Source organism: Magallana gigas, chromosome 4 (genome assembly GCF_963853765.1).
Source record: "Magallana gigas chromosome 4, xbMagGiga1.1, whole genome shotgun sequence".
NCBI classification, from domain to species: Eukaryota; Metazoa; Mollusca; class Bivalvia; order Ostreida; family Ostreidae; genus Magallana; species Magallana gigas.
Window position 1 is genome coordinate 25,198,106 of NC_088856.1, and position 19,723 is coordinate 25,217,828.

General features: G+C 33.9%; 1 protein-coding gene and 1 long non-coding RNA gene across 2 annotated transcripts in view; one reads left to right on the forward strand and one right to left on the reverse strand.

Moving 5' to 3' along the window:
* The first annotated feature begins 1,156 nt into the window (after positions 1 to 1,156).
* Positions 1,157 to 10,486, forward strand: LOC105338565 (uncharacterized). Its single transcript, XM_034449419.2, has 3 exons — positions 1,157 to 1,505; positions 2,654 to 2,722; positions 9,898 to 10,486. Exons 1-3 carry the CDS (start codon positions 1,199 to 1,201, stop codon positions 10,356 to 10,358), a joined length of 837 nt encoding a protein of 278 aa, XP_034305310.2. The 5' UTR covers positions 1,157 to 1,198; the 3' UTR covers positions 10,359 to 10,486.
* A 1,376-nt stretch (positions 10,487 to 11,862) lies between these two features.
* LOC105330985 (uncharacterized) overlaps positions 11,863 to 19,723 on the reverse strand; it is a 101,632-nt gene continuing 93,771 nt past the window's right edge. The window contains exon 3 of the long non-coding RNA XR_010713022.1: positions 11,863 to 11,947. This is a non-coding gene — a long non-coding RNA (uncharacterized lncRNA). The remainder of the gene's footprint in view (positions 11,948 to 19,723) is intronic.

Below are 19,723 nucleotides of genomic sequence, written 5' to 3' on the forward strand. Positions count from 1 at the left end.
TGTAGAAACTAAATATCTTAAGCATGTATCAGTAGTTATGATACATTAATAACTGCATCATTCTATTATAATCATTCTATAATTTAAAGGGGCATGGTCAAGATTTTCGTCAAATTTTATTTTTCTGTTTTTATTATTTGATTTAAAAATGCATTTCTAATAATCAAATGAAATTTGAGAGTAAGTCATTAATTCATAAGCAAGATACAGAGCTCACAATTATTTGTTATTTGAACAAGACTCGAGCCCTGTTAATGTTTACATAGGTTCAATATAAAAGTAGAAAAATCTTTTTCAAGCAGATTTGTCGATCTTCTTATTCATTTTAAGCATATTAAATAAACAGTTTTTAAAGTTTGACATTCATTTTAGGTCTAAAACCGGAATTTTCACTTTAACACTCAAAATGTAAACAAAAGCTTTGTTTACATAGCAAAAAATTCAACGAATGACGCTCAATTTGTGGTTGCATATCAAAAATGTCTTACTGAAGCATTGTAAATATTGAAATCGGAAAAATAAATCGTTACCAAAATCGAAACCATGCCCCTTTTAGGTAAAATATAATGACTTTAACCTGACGTTTCTGCAAAAAAAGGGTTAAACATTAAAATTGAATTTGAACAAAATTGTGACCATGCCCCTTTAATACATGCTTGATATTTCAGGCTGAAAAAATTGCCTAATATGGATCGGATATCGGATACCTGATAAAACAATTTCTGATTTTACATCCGTGTTAAAACTTATAGTGTTCTCGGCTTCATTACCCCTAATAACAAAAGAAATATATACGTCATTTAACAAAAATTAATGAATTATTTCTTAACTATTGATATATTTTTTCTACCAAACATGGTAGGTTTTTTAAACCTTCAAAAATTAATATTACTTTTTTTTAAACCTTCAAAAATTAATATTACTTTTTCTTAAATGCAAACTAATTCACAAGAACGGAACATACTCCAATGACCTTAAAAGAATATATTCCATCGGCATCTTTATTTTAAAGCTGGATTTATTACAAATCTAATTCATATTAACTGCATGTTAGGAATCGAGATTTTCCTGCAGTATTAAAATGCAACTAAAACTGAAACACAGCGACGACTTGCACTTTATAGGTCTGTGAACACAAACACATGACATAAAGGTAAGAAACTTCGAGATAAGGAAAAATTACAAATACGGTTCAACAATGTCGGGAATGGTTTTGTTAGCAGATTTTTTATTGATATACCACATTTACTCAATTAACGTGTGCGAGGGTTGTGCTGAGTCAAGCAAGAGATTTGTTCTTGATGGCACTCAGGACTCAAACTCAAAGATGCATATGCTCGAAGAAAGAATACAGGAACTGGTCACCGAGCTTGGTCAAGTGGAAACTCAGCTTCGTACTCAGCACCAGAGTCTCCAGTCTTCCATCGACCACCTGACAAGGACAACCCAGCAACAGGCGTCCACGATAAGTAGTCTGACGTCACAACTGAACAATTTCAAATCAGGTAATTTAAAACATTGTATCTTTTTAAAAAGTTTGAAATGTTTCTTACATGTACTTCTATAATAATGAACAAACATCATTTTATTAATTTTTAATCTTTATTTTTTCCCAATTGAATCATTTCACGAAATTGTCAAAAATGAAAGTAGAGTTTAAAAAAAATATGTTTTTGAGAGTTGATTTTAATGAACTCTCCTATGCAGTTACTTTGACAAACCGAAAGTGAAACAGTGTTTGGACCTCATCACAAATCATTGCTGCTGACAAGAGTTCTTGAAAATAATTGATAAATTCGATGTAATGTATGCTAAAGCATTGTTTTTCAAGAATCTTTTTATAAATACCTTCAAAATAGTCAGATTTTAAATGGAACGAACAATTTAAATATTCTTTGTAGTCGTATGTATTCCTACGCCAGAGTTCAGTATAGTCTCTATCAACTCGACGCTCGGCTGTCTCCGTAAATTCTTGTCGGAGATTTACGGTGTCAGCCGAGCCTTTGGTTGAACGAAACTAGAGTTCAATATTGCTTGGATCCATACAATTTTCGAGAAATATTTCTATTACTGATACATAGTTTGATTGAATTAATTTTATCTTTAAATATTATGTAACATGATTCATATGGGGGTTTCTCGGCATTCTTGTCGAAAATGTCCAAAAATTCATATTATAAAAATGTGCATAATTCAAATTAGAAACTACATGTACTTGTCATGCAAAAAAACATATCATTGATTTTAAAATAAATAAACATCGACAAAATGAGCTCCCGTCAGTTCTTTAGTTCTTTGATTTTAAAGAATAATGAAACTTAAAACTGTAATAATATGCTGGGTGTACTTACTTAAAACACAAGGAATGACATTATAGCAAACACAAATAATGTCTTGAATTAATGTGATATACCAATATGTACATTGAAGAAATTTTGAATAATTGTATAAATGTGTACTATTTTGTTGCAACGTTAATTTTAAAAGTACATTGCGTTTGATAAATCAAAAGGAATAACAATTTTTGCGGTTTTTTGGGGGGTTATTTTGTCATTATACATATATCTAACAAAAGAAAATTAACTAACAGGAATAATCAAATGCTAATTCATTGCTGAAGTTGAATGTCATTCAATCTATTTGTGCTATACAGGTGGAGGAGTTTTCATCAGATGGGGACATCACCACTGCCCAGACAGCGATTCAGAAGAACTTTATTCCGGTAAAAAATTGAAATACATGTAACATTAGCCCCGCAAATATATATAACACTGTACCGGATAATTATTTTAGTGCTGTTGTGGCATTTTTACACCCACTTAAGATGCAAATTCGTAAAAATCCGTATATACCAAATTATAGATCGTTGCCTAGAGAGTTTAAAACCACCTTTGTTTTTAATGTGTTTCACACGACAGGTGAAATATTTACCTTTTAAAATTATTATCCTGTAGGGAAAAAAAATCCCCGTAGAAGAAATAATTTTCCTTCAGGAAATATTGAAAACCATTTAGAATTTTCTACAAAATACATATTGAAATTATTTTTCCTCTCAGAGAAAAAAATTTCTAATTGATTCAGATAGGTATTTCTTCTGTAGGAAAATAAGAAAATCTTTTCCTATTGGATTATAAAATCTTCTGGGAGTTTTGTTCAAAATTAATCCTGTCGAAATTCAAATTCCTATTGGAAGTTCTTTTTTCCGCTAGGAAATTCCGAATATCCTGTAATGAAATTGGTTCTGCTATGGGAAAAAATATTTTTCTGTAGGAATTTATTTTTTTAAAGATTATATCTCACCTGACAGGTGGGATACATAATTATCAAAGGTAGTTATAAAATCTTCGAGCAATGGTTTATCATTTGGCATACACGTATTTGAAGTTTTCGATATATGCAACTTAGCCGGGTGCAAAATGCCACCTTGGCAGAGGCATATTTATCCGGCACAGTGTTATGTATCTCATATATTATATAACTTATTATTCCACAAAGTGTTTAAATTTGCATGATGAAAACATTGCAAGTTAACAAGAGCAACTTACAATGTGTACGAACTGACGAACAGCCGACGTGCAATCTGTTTTCATTTTTTTAGACAAAATGCATCGAGAATGAAATAATATTAATTTTGCTAATTCCCTCGTTTTCCTCATTGTTTTTTTTTTTTCAAAATCATAAGCAAACCTTTTTCTTATTCATGCAATTAATTGTTCTTACAATCGTTATTCAACAAACAGCCATAACATAAACATATTCTATTTGAACGGATTATACTTACAAACTAAGGTGACCATAATCGATAATAAGTTGAAATTTCTCCTTTTTATATAAATTTAGATTCTGAAAAGTTGACGAGCAATAAAGACATACCTATATACTTTAAAAAAATGAACACCAGTTAAATAGTATTTTGAGAACGAAAACCTCTTCAACTAATATACAGCCTTTAAGCATTTAAACAATAAAATGTTTTCGTGGGTGATTTATCCGACTATGACGGTAGCAGACATAGCAGAAAAAAATTAAAATAACCCGCGTTAACGATGTTACGGAAGCTTATTGAGGCCAGCTTAGCAGAAGCAATAATTTCTTTTGCGTTTAAACGCAATAACTATTGCGTTTAATCGCAATCTTTTGCGTTAAATCGCAATAAGTTTTGCGTTTAAACGTAAAAGATTGCGATTAAACGCAATAGCTATTGCGTTTAAACACAAAGAACATTGCGTTTTAACGCAAAGGTTTGCGTTTAAACGCAAAGTTTTGCGTTTAAACGCAAAAGTATTGCGTTTAAACGCAAAAGTATTGCGTTTAATCGCAAAAAATTATTGCGTTTAAACGCAAAGGTAATATTGCGTTTAAACGCAATAATTTTTGCGATTAAACGCAAACGTTTTTGCGATTCAACGCAACAATTTTGCGATTAAACGCAATAATCGTTGCGTTTAATCGCAAAAGGTATTGGGTTTAAACGCAATAGTTATTGCGTTTTATTGCAAAACTATTTTTTTTTATTTGAACATGACTTTTTCAAGAAGAGGTTTATGACATACTTATGTTATGTATAAGTAGGACATACTAATGTTATGCCACAATCATCCGTCAATCTGTTCATTAAACGTTATGTTAGACATTTCTCGCTTTTTTCGTCGTACTCTCTCATCTATTTCTAATTGGTTTTCATATTGTTTCTCATAAATCGAATCTTAATTATTCAATAATATCAAATAATCCGCACATACACTGTATAACTGCCATCCATGATGCTTTATTATATCATTGTCAAATGAAAGTGATACTGTTTATTCAATGTGACGAACTGATTTGGCATTTATTGTAATTGTTATATCACTGATTTGAATAAGTGATATCTCCTATTGAAAAAAGATAGCATTTATTGGTATTATTACCTATCAATCACTTATTTATCTTGTGATGTGAACAAGGGATATTACATATTTGAAAAAAATGATTCGTGTATCACTCTTTGAGTGTGAATAGATGGAATCACCTATTCAAATAGATGGTTTTACTTTTTGAAAAGGTTATATAACCTATTCAATTTGGTTATATCTTGGAAACAATAAATATTCATAGTATAGCCATCAATGCAACTGTTTGTGCAAGTTCCATTTGTTTTAATTTGTCACACGAATCGACATGCCTCTATTTATAAGGCCCCTTGGCATAATACTCTTTGCGATGAAGTCTTTTCCGTTTTTTTCAATCCAACTGTTTCTCACAGTCTAGATACAAAGTATCCGGCAAGCAAACATCACTGGTGCATCCATCAATAGCCATTTTGCATGTCATCTCTAAGGAAGAATTTGGAAACAAATATAAGCAAAGACTTATTCTCTCTCTTTATTTATAGCGCAATCCTTCTTTTCAGGATACGTTTGCTTAGAAGTGCCTGATGCTTTCAAGTTATGACAACTAACTATTTCATTATAAGTTATTCCAAGTGAAAGCCAGAAATTGAGTCTTTGTGATGTGTCAAGTGGTGTCATCAAATCACGGACTTGGTACATATACTAAGTGTATATATAAGCAAATGAATTTATTGCGATTTAACGCAAAAATCATTGCGTTTAATCGCAAAATCATTGCATTTAATCGCAAAATTATTGCGTTTAATCGCAAGAAGTATTGCGTTTAATCGCAAAAACGTTTGCGTTTATTCGCAAAATATATTGCGTTTAAACGCAATACTAGTTTTGCGTTCAAACGCAATATTTGTTTTGCATTTAAACGCAAAAATTTTGCGATTAAACGCAATACATTGCGTTTAAACGCAAAACTTTGCATTTTAACGCAATCCACTTTGCGTTTAATCGCATAACTTTTTGCGTTTTATCGCAATCTTTTGCATTTAAACGCAAAATACATTGCGAATAAACGCAAAAGATTGCATTAAAACGCAATAACTATTGCGATTTAACGCAAAATAAATTAATTTATTCACTGATCTGGCCTCAATAAGCTTCCTTACGATGTTCCCCACCTTCACAGTCAATGAGATTAATCATAGATGGCATTTTATTGTAGGAAGTTTTAAGTAAAAATCTTTCTTAAATATTGAATTATTACGGAAGCTTATTGAGGCCAGATCAGTGAATAAATTAATTTATATTGCGTTAAATCGCAATAGTTATTGCGTTTTAATGCAATCTTTGGCGTTTATTCACAATGTATTTTGCGTTTAAATGCAAAAGATTGCGATAAAACGCAAAAAGTTATGCGATAAAACGCAAAGTGGATTGCGTTAAAACGCAAAGTTTTGCGTTTAAACGCAGTATATTGCGTTTAATCGCAAAATCATTGCGTTTAAACACAAAACAAATATTGCATTTAAACGCAAAGCTATTATTGCGTTTAAACGCAATATATTTTGCGAATAAACGCAAACGTTTTTGCGATTAAACACAATAATTTTTGCAATTAAACGCAATGATTTTGCTATTAAATGCAATGATTTTGCGATTAAACGCAATGATTTCTGCGTTAAATCGCAATTAATTCATTTGCTTATATATACACTTAGTATATGTACCAAGTCCGTGATTTGATGTCACCATTTGACACATCACAAAGACTCAATTTCTGGTTTTCACTTGGAATAACTTATAATGAAATAGTAAGTTGTCATAACTTGAAAGCATCAGGCACTTCTAAGCAAACGTATCCTGAAAAGAAGAATCGCACTATAATTAAATACAAGAGAGAGAATAAGTCTTTGCTTATATTTGTTTCCAAATTCTTCCTTAGAGGTGACCAGCAAAATGGCTATTGATGGATGCACCAGTGATGTTTGCTTGCCGGATACTTTGTATCTAGACTGTGAGAAACAGTTGGATTGAAAAAAACGGTAGAGACTTCATCACAAAGAGCATTATACCAAGGGGCCTTCTAAATAGAGGCATGTCGATTCGTGTGACAAATTAAAACAAATAGAACTTGCACAAACAGTTGCATTGATGGCTATACAATGAAAATTTATTGTCTCCAAGATATAACCAAATTGAATAGGTTATATAACCTTTTCAAAAAGTAAAATCATCTATTTGAATAGGTGATTCCATCTATTCACACTCAAAGAGTGATACACGTATCATTTTTTTCAAATATGTAATATCCCTTGTTCACATCACAAGATAAATAAGTGATTGAAAGGTAATAATACCAATTCTAATAAATGCTACAACTTTTTCAATAGTTGATATCACTAATATAAATCAGTGATATAACAATTACAATAAATGCCAAATCAGTTCGTCATATTGAATAAACAGTATCACTTTCATTTGACAATGACATAATAAAGCATTATGGATGGCAGTTATACAGTGTATGTGCGGACTATTTGATTTTATTAAATAATTAAGATTCGATTTATGAGGAACAATATGAAAAACAATTAGAAATAGAGGAGAGAGCACGACGAAAAAAGCGAGAAATGTCTAACATAACGTTTAATGAACAGACTGACGGATGATTGTGACATAACATTAGTATGTCCTACTTATACATAACATAAGTATGTCATAAATCTCTTCTTGAAAAAGTCATGTCCAAGTTAAAAAAAACAGTTTTGCAATGAAACGCAATAACTATTGCGTTTAAACCCAATACCTTTTGCGATTAAACGCAACAAAGAACAAAAGAAATTATTGTTTCTGCTAAGCTGGCCTCAATAAGCTTCCGTAAATTATATATTAAGAGGAAGAAAAATATTCAATACATTGTGATTATAAATTAGTATACGTCAGATATGCACGGAAGCTCATTGAGGCCAGCTTAGCAGAAAGAATAATTTCTTTTGCGTTTAAACGCAATAATTACTGCGTTTAATCGCAATATGTTTTGCGTTTAAACGCAAAAGATTGCGATTAAACGCAATAGCTATTGCGTATAAACGCAAAGAACATTGCGTTTTAACGCAAAGATTTGCGTTTAAACGCAAAGTTTTGCGTTTAAACGCAAAAGTATTGCGTTTATTTGCAAAAAGTTATTGCGTTTAAACGCAAAGGTAATATTGCGTTTAAACGCAATAATTTTTTGCAAATAAACGCAAACGTTTTTGCGATTAAACGCAATGATTTTGCGATTAAACGCAATAATCGTTGCGTTTAATCGAAAAAGGTATTGGGTTTAAACGCAATAGTTACTGCATTTTATTGCAAAACTGTTTTTTAATTTGAACATGACTTTTTCTATTCAGACCAAACGAAGAGGTTTATGACATACTTATGTTATGCTATAACCATCTGTCAATCTGTTCATTAAACGTAATGTTAGACATTTCTCGCTTTTCTCGTCGTGCTCTCTCCTCTATTTCTAATTTGTTTTTCATATTGTTTCTCATAAATCGAATCTTAATTATTCAATAAAATCAAATAGTCCACACATACACTGTATAACTGCCATCCATAATGCTTTATTATATCATTGTTAAAAGAAAGTGATATTGTTTATTCAATATGACGAACTGATTTGGCATTTATTGTAATTGTTATATCACTGATTTGAGTTAGTGATATCACATATTCAAAAAGTGATAGCATTTATTAGAATAGGTATTATCACCCATCAATCACCTATTTATCTTGTGATTTGAACAAGGGATATCACATATTTGAAAAAAAGGTACATGTATCACTCTTGAGTTTGAATAGATGGAATCACCTATTCAGATAGATGATTTTACTTTTTGAAAAGGTTTTATCACCTATTCAATTCGGTAATATCTTGGAGACAATAAATTTTCATAGTATAGCCATCAATGCAACTGTTTGTGAAAGTTCCATTGTTTTAATTTGTCACACGAATCGACATGCCTCTATTAATAAGGCCCCTTGGCATTATGCTCTTTACGAAGGAGTCTTTTCCGTTTTTTCAATTCAACTGTTTCTCACAGTCTAGATACCAAGTATCCGGCAAGCAAACATCACTGGTGCATCCACCAATTGCCATTTCGCATGTCATCTCTAAGGAAGAATTTGGAAACAAATATAAGCAAAGACTTATTCTCTCTCTTGTATATATTTATAGCGCGATCCTTTTTTTGCTCAGAAGTGCCTGATGCTTTAACTTACTATTTCATTATAAGTTATTCCAAGTGAAAACCAGAAACTGAGTCTTTGTGATGTGTCAAGTGTTGTCATCAAATTACGCACTTGGTACATATACTGAAGTGTATATATAAGCAAATGAATAAACTGCGATTTAACGCAAAAATCATTGCGTTTAATCGCAAAATCATTGCAATTAATCGCAAAATTATTGCGTTTAATCGCAAAAATTATTGCGTTTAATCGCAAAAACTTTAGCGTTTACTCGCAAAATATATTGCATTTAAACGCAATAATAGCTTTGCGTTTAAACGCAATATTTGTTTTGCGTTTAAATGCAATACTTTTGCGATAAAACGCAATACATTGCGTTTAAACGCAAAACTTTGCGTTTAAACGCAATCCACTTTGCGTTTAATCGCAATACTTTTTGCGTTTTATCGCAATCTTTTGCGTTTAAACGCAAAATACATTGCGAATAAACGCAAAAGATTGCATTTAAACGCAATAACTACTGTGATTTAACGCAATATAAATTAATTTATTAACTGAACTGGCCTCAATAAGCTTCCGTAGATATGAAATAAGCCAATTTTTTTCTCGGAATCTGCCTACACATGATTATTTTTTACAGTCCGTGATTTTTACTTGTGCTGCCAACGGTTTCAGTCGATCAAAAAACTGGTTCAAACTAGATTGTATAGATTTCAGTCATGTCAACTTCTAAAACAATGAATCCGAATCATTTTTTCTTAATGAATGGAGGAGAGGAGAAACTACTCGGAAGTGTAAATCTTTACCTCTAATGTAATCATTTGTTTACTAGGTATAGCTGCCGGTTCCCACCCAAGCTTCACTGGAGGAGCTGCAGATTTCCTATGTTTACCGGGTCAAAATCCAGATTTAAAAAGTCCAGCATACTCCGGCCATGCGTTTATCTACGGAGCTGAATACGGTAAGTCAACTTTCTTGGGAGCTGATGGGAACGACGTTCCTTGCGCCGTCTGTCGGTCTCGTTCTGGAACCAGTTCCGTGATGATTCCCGCCAGGACAACTTGCAACTCAGGATGGAAGAGACAGTACTATGGCTATCTAATGACCGGCGATCCTTCTCATCCAGGATCAGCCAACTTTGTATGTGTAGATGTAAACAGGGAAACTGTGCTTGGAGGAGAACACATGTACGTCGACAAAATGATCTACCCAGTAGAAGCCAAATGTGGAGCACTTCCCTGTCCGCCTTATGGCGACGGATACTTTTTGTATTGTGTTGTATGCACCAAATAGAATGGTATTAAAGTTTCTTTTCAGATTTATCTAACCAAGTGATTTCATTTTTGTTAAACTGGGCAAGAAATAAACCCATATATGGTTTCTAAAATGTTATCTATGAAATCAAGCAGTTGCAAAACGTTCGAAACTACCAAAACAAAATACTGCAGAACTTCTTATAAAGTTATGTTTATTTACTTTTGTTTATTATTTCAAAAAAATACTGTATGAATTTGTCTATAAAGAATAAAAACGTTGTATTTTCTAGTAGTGGAACGAGTGTTTTTAAAGAAATGGCAATTTTGGATATAGATGTCGTAAAAATTATGTTTTCTCTTTATTTATACTTATTTCAAAATCTGTTCAAAGCAAAATACTTTCATGTTTTTGATTTAAAAGATATTGAAGATATTGATATTGCAAAGAATTACATTTGGTCAACATTGAAAAAAATATTCAAGGAGCAACTGATACATGTCTGGTAGAGAACGTACATGTATGTTGGTATGGGACATCTGCCGATAATAATGTGGAATAAAGTACATTATAACCAAAACACTTTCAGATGGATTCTCATATTTTCAATAAATATATGTTTAAAATATTGTTAAATATGTAAATGAAAATGTAAAATTTTTAAAACATCCAGCGGGATTCGAACTCAGACTTACATATCCCTAGTGAACTCTCATACATGTACCCACTACGCTACGCTTTTTGATAACAATTTTGGAAAAGAAACTATCTTAAAAATATATATTTGATTTCATTGCTTATTACCATAAATAACACCTTAAAAGTTCTGCACGCAAGCAATAAAAAAAGACACACTTCTTACAAATACACGTAAATGAAGCATTTGATAAGGCAACCGTAGGAATAAAAAGATTATAAAAACGTAAGCCGTAAATTAACGTGTTTTTTATACTCTTAGGTTTTCACGTCACCAAGCCAACCTCACAAATATACATTAGTGTTGTTGTTTTCTAATCCATCTCTGGAACTGTGCAAATTAACAAGGGGTCAGTTAAATGACAAGAGCTATGTGGCCCATGGGCCTCATGTTACTCATTTCTTTTGACAACTTACAAAAACATGTATGTATAATGATATACATGTATTATAATACTTTTCATCATTTAATATCATTGCATTCAAAAGTCACTGGTATTATCATAACCTAGCTACTTGCATTCTTCTATTATATCGATCCTGCTTTATTAAATGGACACGTATCCATATGCATGATAAAAAAAAAAAGATCATTATTTTATATCATCTTACAAGAAAATCTGGCATTGATTCTATTATACAAACTCCATCGATTTGCGTAAAGCCATTGTCTTTGTACATGTACAACCCATTCCCAGTATTTTTCTCGTAATCATTTGTTTTTGTTTATTTGCAAACGAACAAGTGAAAACACCAAATAATGTGCACTTGATTGTACATCACATAAGTTACAAACAAAGCAAACACTAGGCCAGAATGGGATCGGTCAAATGTTTTATTTCAACATTTCCAACATTTTTACAAAGATCTCTGAATGCTCTCTAGCATTGCATCAATCTGTTCGTATATCTCACGGTCCATATCCGCTTCATCTGAAATAATATAATAATTACAAAATGCATTATTCATTGTTTTCAGATAATTTCATTTAGTAGCACATATCAAAATATTAATATATACCAATACATACAAAATGTATATATTAAAACTATTGGTGTTTGTTTTCATAAGAGGAGAATATTTACCGTCTTTTCTCAGCCACTTGAATCCTTCAAATACGGCCAGGACGAAAAACGTGAATCCTATCATTTTGGTATCTATCAATGAAAAGGGAAACAATTGGATATTTCATTGAATTTCAAATCAACCCGTAAAACATGGCCATCGTGTCAATTGAGACATTAAAGCTAGCTTGAATGAGAACAAGAAGTTAGAATGACTAATTTTTAAAACTAATTTTCAGGTAATAAGAATTATATCTACTTACAGAATTCTTCTCTTTTTGGTAAACTTCTAAATGTAGCAATATATATATAACTACAATGTTCCGTTTTACGAATAATCGAAAACTGAATTTTTTCCGAAGAATATTCCTGGGTCTCAGTGGGAGGCAAGCAACACCTTTACTCAGAAACAGCTGAGAAGATATTATGACGTATGAATCGTGACATCACAATTGTTTCTGAATCATAAAGATTCTTACCTATATTTTATTTACAGCTCAAAAGATATTATGACGTTGCATAATTTGTGACGTCACAGTTGCTTCTGAGTCATTTTGATGGCTTCTTTTTAATATTTTTTTTTTATTTATACACCCGATATGAAACAAGGAGTCATATTGACGCAAGTCTCTCTCTCTCTCTCTCTCTCTCTCTCTCTCTCTCTCTCTCTTTAAGGAAAAGTATGTGCATTATTGTCGATTCTTGCGTTAATTCAGAGGAACAACGATTTTTCTACATATTGAAGCTCTGTCGGCACACCTCTGTCAATTCTAATCACCTTAAGATGAATAAATAAAAACAAAGATATTCCTTATCAAACACTACTTAAGATACATTAACTCACTCATAAGAAAGTTTTATGTCAATATATTTTAAATTTGCACAATGAAATATCAGATGGCATAATACTTGAATCTGAATACCGTCTTATTGGCTACTATAATTCATCACCATAATATCATAATTGTTTTAGATGTAACCACTGAACAAAACAAATTATCTAACTCTTTGTTTTGCTTTTTCATCTCTCTCAAAACTTGCTGATTTCGATATGTGCTATGTGTCACATACTCAATTGTTTTCTATTTGAAATCCGGAAGTTATCCGTCTTTGGTTTTGTCTTTTATGTGTATGTCAAGAAATTAGAAACTAACATGGCTGCCTCCATTGTATACAACATGGTGTCAGAATAAATCTACGAAATTCGCCCATCATTAGAGGCCATCGGCAGAAAAATACAATCTTAAAAATTGTTAACATACCGCTGCCACCTTTTAAAGACGAAAAATGGAAGGAATAGCAGGAGCTAGCCCGAAGATGGACTGGAATGCACCCGACCTAGTTACACAGTGGAAGTCATTCAAACAACATTGCCAGTTTTGGTTTGCAGGCCCCCTTATAAAAGCATCGGAAGCCCAGAAATGCAACTACGTGATGATCTGGATAGGAGACAAAGGTAGGGACATTTACTCTACATGGGATCTCTCGGAGGAAGATAGCAAGAAACTAGACGTACTGTATACGAACTTTGAGAAACACGTCAAACCCAAATCAAACAAAATCTATTCCCGATACAAGTTTCTAAGCAGGGTTCAAAAAGATTCGGACACTTTTGAGGAGTATTTGACAGAGCTTAAGTTATTAGTGAAAGACTGTGAATACAAAGATGCGGATGACATGATAAGAGACGCCATTGTGTTTGGAACTAAAGACCACAAAGTCAGGGCTAAGTGTATCGACGAGGGTTCAGATTTGACACTTGAGAAGGCAATTAATTTTGCAAGAACTCAGGAAATATCAAAGGCACAGTTGAAAACAATGAATGGTGAAGATAATTCAATAAATGCTGTAGCTACCAAGCAAAAACAAACCCCTTCTCAGTATGCTCACGGAAACTATGGAAAATTCAACAGGGGAACATCTGAAAAATCAAAATATCCATGCCGAAACTGTGGTGGCGTACACGAACCGAGACAATGTCCTGCCTATGGAAAACTCTGCACAAAATGTAACAAAAAGCATCACTTTCCCTCAGTATGTTTGTCATCAACTACATACAAGGAATTCAAGCCTATGAAACCGAAGCCACATAAACTCCACACACTCCACGTGGATGACAACACCAACTCTGAAAGTGAATCAGAATTATTTATCGATACCATAGAAGAAGTAAACTCTCTGACTATGGATGAATGGAAAGAGACAATCCTTGTGAACAATGTACCTGTAAAATTTCAGTTGGACACAGGTGCTAAGTGCAATGTTATGTCTTTGGCAACATTGAAAGCCACATGCAGTGAACCTAAAATCCGGAGAAAAGATGTCCCACTCAAGTCATATTCTGGACATCTCATTAAACCTATGGGCATCACCTCCCTTACATGCCGCCACAGAGATCAAGACTTTCAGGTTGACTTTTATATAGTCAGAGAGGATGTACAAGCTATTCTTGGAGCAAAAACTTGTCAAGAAATGAAGATGGTGCAACGCATTTACAGCTTGACTCCTAGTGCATTACCGGAAGACATAGTAAATAGCAACATGTATGAAAATTTGTTCAAAGGCCTTGGATGCTTGCCTGGCATGCACACTATAGGTGTAGACAAAACAGTCACTCCAGTAGTACATCCACCAAGAAAGATACCTATTGCAATCAAGGACAAAGTCAAGACAGAATTGGATCGAATGACCGAGATGGGAGTTATTGTGAAACAGGAAGAACCTACAGAATGGGTTAACTCGATGGTCACAGTCATTAAACCGAATGGCAAAATTAGAATTTGTATTGACCCAAGAGACTTAAATAAAGCAATTTGTCGTGAACACTATCCTCTTAAAACAGTGGAGGAAGTTATTTCACAGATGCCAAATGCCAAAATATTCACCAAACTGGATGCCACTAGTGGATTCTGGCAACTTAGACTGGATGAGGAAAGCTCAAAATTATGCACGTTTAACACTCCATTTGGACGCTTCAGATTTACACGCTTACCTTTCGGCATCAAATCGGCTCCAGAAGTGTTCCAGAAAGTGATCTCGCAAATGGTCTTGGATATCGAGGGAGCAGAAGCTATTATTGATGACATCCTGGTGTGGGGATCCAATCAGGAAGAACATGACGCAAGATTGAAGAGAGTGTTAGAGAGAGCAATGGAGTACAATCTCAAACTCAGTGCAGAAAAATGTGAATTTAGAAAATCGGAAGTCACATATGTTGGCCATAGACTCACAAGCAAAGGAGTCAAACCTGATCCAGAAAAAATCAGAGCTGTATGCAACATGGTAAAACCGACATGCTTGAAAGATCTACAAACATTTATGGGATTCATCCAATATCTCAGCAAATTCATGCCTCACTTGTCTACAGTCAGTGCACCCCTAAGAACACTGCTGGAGAAGAACACAGCATGGCACTGGGATGAAGAGAAGGAAACAAGCTTCCTTAAACTCAAGGATATGGCTACAAATGCACCTATTCTTCAGTATTATGACCCAAGCAAACCTCTTACACTTAGTGTTGATGCTAGCTCAAAAGGACTAGGCGCAGTACTTATCCAAAATCAGAGACCAGTTGCGTACGCATCAAGAGCACTTACGCCAACTCAACAGAGGTACTCTCAAATTGAGAAAGAGACCCTAGCAATTGTGTATGGTTGCAACAAATTTCATGAATATGTTTATGGACGTGAAGTACTCATAGAGACTGACCACAAACCATTGCAGTCAATTTTCCAAAAATCTCTTCACAAAACACCTCCAAGACTTCAACGACTCCTACTTGCACTAGAAAAATATGACCTTGAAGTCAAGTACAAACCTGGTAAGGAGATGTTCTTAGCAGACCATCTGAGCAGATCATACCTACCTGAAACCAAAGAAATACTAGTTCCTGATATCAATGTCAATGAGATCCATCTCATTTCTCATTTACCAATTTCACAAGAGATGTACGAGAAGTTCCAGAAAGAAACTGCAAATGATGAACACCTACAGGAACTACAAGACGCCATATTGGATGGATGGCCTGAAGAAAAAAGCAATGTTTCCTATAACTTGCGACCTTATTGGACCTTCAGAGATGAGCTATCTGTCATGGACGGACTTCTCTACAAGTCAAGCAAACTCATTGTACCCAGAGCACTACAGAACTCAATGCTGGACAAGATTCATGAATCGCATCTTGGGATAGTCAAGTGCAAAGCACGTGCCCGTGAAGTTCTCTTTTGGATTGGCATGTCAACAGATGTCGAGAACCGAGTTAGGTCATGTGGACTATGTGCACAACATCAAAACATCAATGCAAAGGAACCAATGCTAATGCCAGAGATACCAGATCGGCCCTGGTCGAAACTAGCTGCAGACCTATTTGAACACGAGAAACACCATTACCTACTAGTCGTTGATTACTTTTCCAAATGGCCCGAAGTAATAAAACTAGAAAACCTGTCAAGCAAAACAACTGTCAACTGCTTAAAAGAGCTGCTTTCAAAATACGGACTCATCGATGAAATGATTACCGACAATGGACCCCAGTTTTCCTCTGCAGATTTCAAAGACTTTTCGTCTGAGTTCGAATTTAAACATGTAACCAGCAGTCCACACTACGCTCAATCAAATGGCCAGGCAGAACGAACTGTACAAACAGTCAAAAGGCTCATCATGAAATCTAAAGACCTGTTCAAGGCACTCTTGGACTACCGAAACACACCGCTAGACATCGGATTATCACCAGCACAACTTTTTCTCAACCGCCGACTTAAAACATCACTTCCAACCTCTGCGCCCTTGCTAAAACCTCTTGGATTAGATGCCAAAGAAATCGCAGCCAAATTAAAATCTCGCCAACTGAATAATAAAATCCAATTTGACAAACATGCAGGACCTGGATTGGAACCGCTTAAGGCAGGAGACGCAGTATTTCTGTACACAGAGGGAAAATGGAAACCTGGTCAAGTCATTGAACAGCATGCATCACCTAGATCCTACGTTGTTCAGTCGTCAGATGGAAGGAAATTGCGTAGGAACCGAAGACACCTTCGCGCAACCAACTACCGTGCTGAGAATGCACCGCGAAATGATGGCATGCGAAATTGTGTGAATCCTGAAGATTTGCGTGATAGCATTCAGTTACAGGACCGTTTGGACCACAGTAATGAAAAAGATGCAAACATCACTGCTGAACCAAACAACGCACCTGTTCCAGTTCAACCCCAAACCACGCGCTCAGGCAGGACCGTCAGACCACCAGCAAAATTCAGTGACTATATTGAATGACTCATTGTGTTGCGTTAAATAGCTATTACATTGAAAAATTAACAAAAACAATTAAAAAACTGTAATTTAGAGTTTAGAAATTATGTATTTTGTTTTTGCATGAAAATCTAGTCTTGCGTAATCTCTAGTCAATTTTTCATTACAAATGCATAATATTTTGCTTTTGATGGAAAGAGAGGGATGTCACATACTCAATTGTTTTCTATTTGAAATCCGGAAGTTATCCGTCTTTGGTTTTGTCTTTTATGTGTATGTCAAGAAATTAGAAACTAACATGGCTGCCTCCATTGTATACAACACTATGTAGAGATCTCGCGACATTCCAGAACATTCTCTCTCTCTCTCTCTCTCTCTCTCTCTCTCAGAGAAATGGCCACGATACGATATATCAATATTAAAACTTTGATGTTAAACTGATTCTACACTTGCTTTCACTACATACTGTTGTACATGTACATGTAACGAGTCAGAAATGACCAAATGAGATTTTGAATGCAACCACGGATTCTCTCTCTCTCAGAGAAATGGCCACGATACGATATATCAATATTAAAACTTTGATGTTAAACTGATTCTACACTTGCTTTCACTACATACTGTTGTACATGTACATGTAACGAGTCAGAAATGACCAAATGAGATTTTGAATGCAACCACGGATTCAATGCGAAGAATCAGTGGACGTTGGAAAAAATTCTAAAATGACTTATTGTACTAACTCAATGTTTTGTGATCCTGTTGTTTGTATACATGTACCCAAGAATTCTCATTTTATCCAAGTCAACCTTGACTCTGTCCACAATCTCACCCCATCCACAGCCTTAAATGCGTTACATATATGTTTATTATTATACCTCTGGGTATGATTCTTTGTAAAATTACAAAAAAGTAAACATTCAACATGCTTTTCTATCTGTGAAATAGTTTCCGTACAATCTGCCCAAAGTGAATAGTCATGGTTTACAGTGACAATAATTTTGACTATACAGGTGGATCAAACATTTGTAATGCGTGTTCTCACTATTTAAGTATGAACTGCGATACCTGCCTTATATGACTAGTTTTTTAATTTAATTTAATTTTTTATTTTATTATTTTTTTTTTGGGGGGGGGGGGGGCTTAGATAGAGAGCCTATTTGTGGTCATTCCTCCTCATTATATATATATATATATATATATATATATATATATATATATATATATATATATATATATATATATATATATATATATACATACACAACAACTTTACCGGCTTAACGATCCAATGTTAAGCTTATTTTGCATACTGAAGTAAAATAAAGAAAGAAATGAGAAATATTTTGACAAAATTGCTATCAGATACAGCCACATCATTGTGAACTCAAATGAAAAAAAAAGCACAAAGCGAAAAATACACAGTTATAAATACAATGTGTAGGTATTGTATATTAAAATTGTCAAGTCATAAAATAGAAATAGCTCTTTCAAAATGGGTCCGGGGCCATGGGTAAAACGTATGTATTTAGCATGCGCGGATCTAGAGGGGGCCAGGGGCTCCAGACCCCGTACTGTAATTCAAATTTCTTTAAATTTACACTATAAAATTACCAAATATATGCCTCCGAACCCCCTGGTAAACTCAAATAACCGTCGGAGCCACCCTTGAAAAATTTTCTGGATCCGGACATGTTTAGCATGCAAATAACAAAAAATGAAATAAACCCAAATTAAAATTTATGAACCATGCAGGAAAAAACCCAGATAACAACATGGTACAAAAGAAAAATAATATTCATCGTTTACATATTTCATCAAATTAAACACAAATTACATTTTAATCAATTCTTTCCAAAGGTAAGAAACGATTTTAGGGAAAGCAAGTTTATGTTATGTATTCTCTCTCTCTCTCTCTCTCTCAAAATACTTGTCAAAATTTCACAAAGATGACACTTATACTAGATATATGACTGTGTAATTCTTACTGTCCTCGCCCCAACGATAGTTTATGTAAATTGAAAGTAATTTTAGCAATGAAATCAAATGCACATCCTGAATATTACTAAGTATTCAATTAGTTAGTTGTGAAAATAATCCCCTAACACTTATTCCTCGTCATTGCTTTTAGTTATGACTGTATTATAGACATATGTAGTGTGATTTTCAAAAATAATCCTAGTGTAAACAGTTGAAAGTTCTGAGTAGATTAAGGTAGTCTAATCTGTCTGAGCGGTTTTATGTTACGTGTTTGTCGAGTCTACCAACCTCCGGATTCTGAGTGACGTAAGCTCACGGATACCTCTCTTAAAAATACCGGATATCTTACATTCCTATGACGTCACTTCTTACCAAGTCTCCCGAAGTCGGTGTGAGTTGGTACTAAAAACGCTA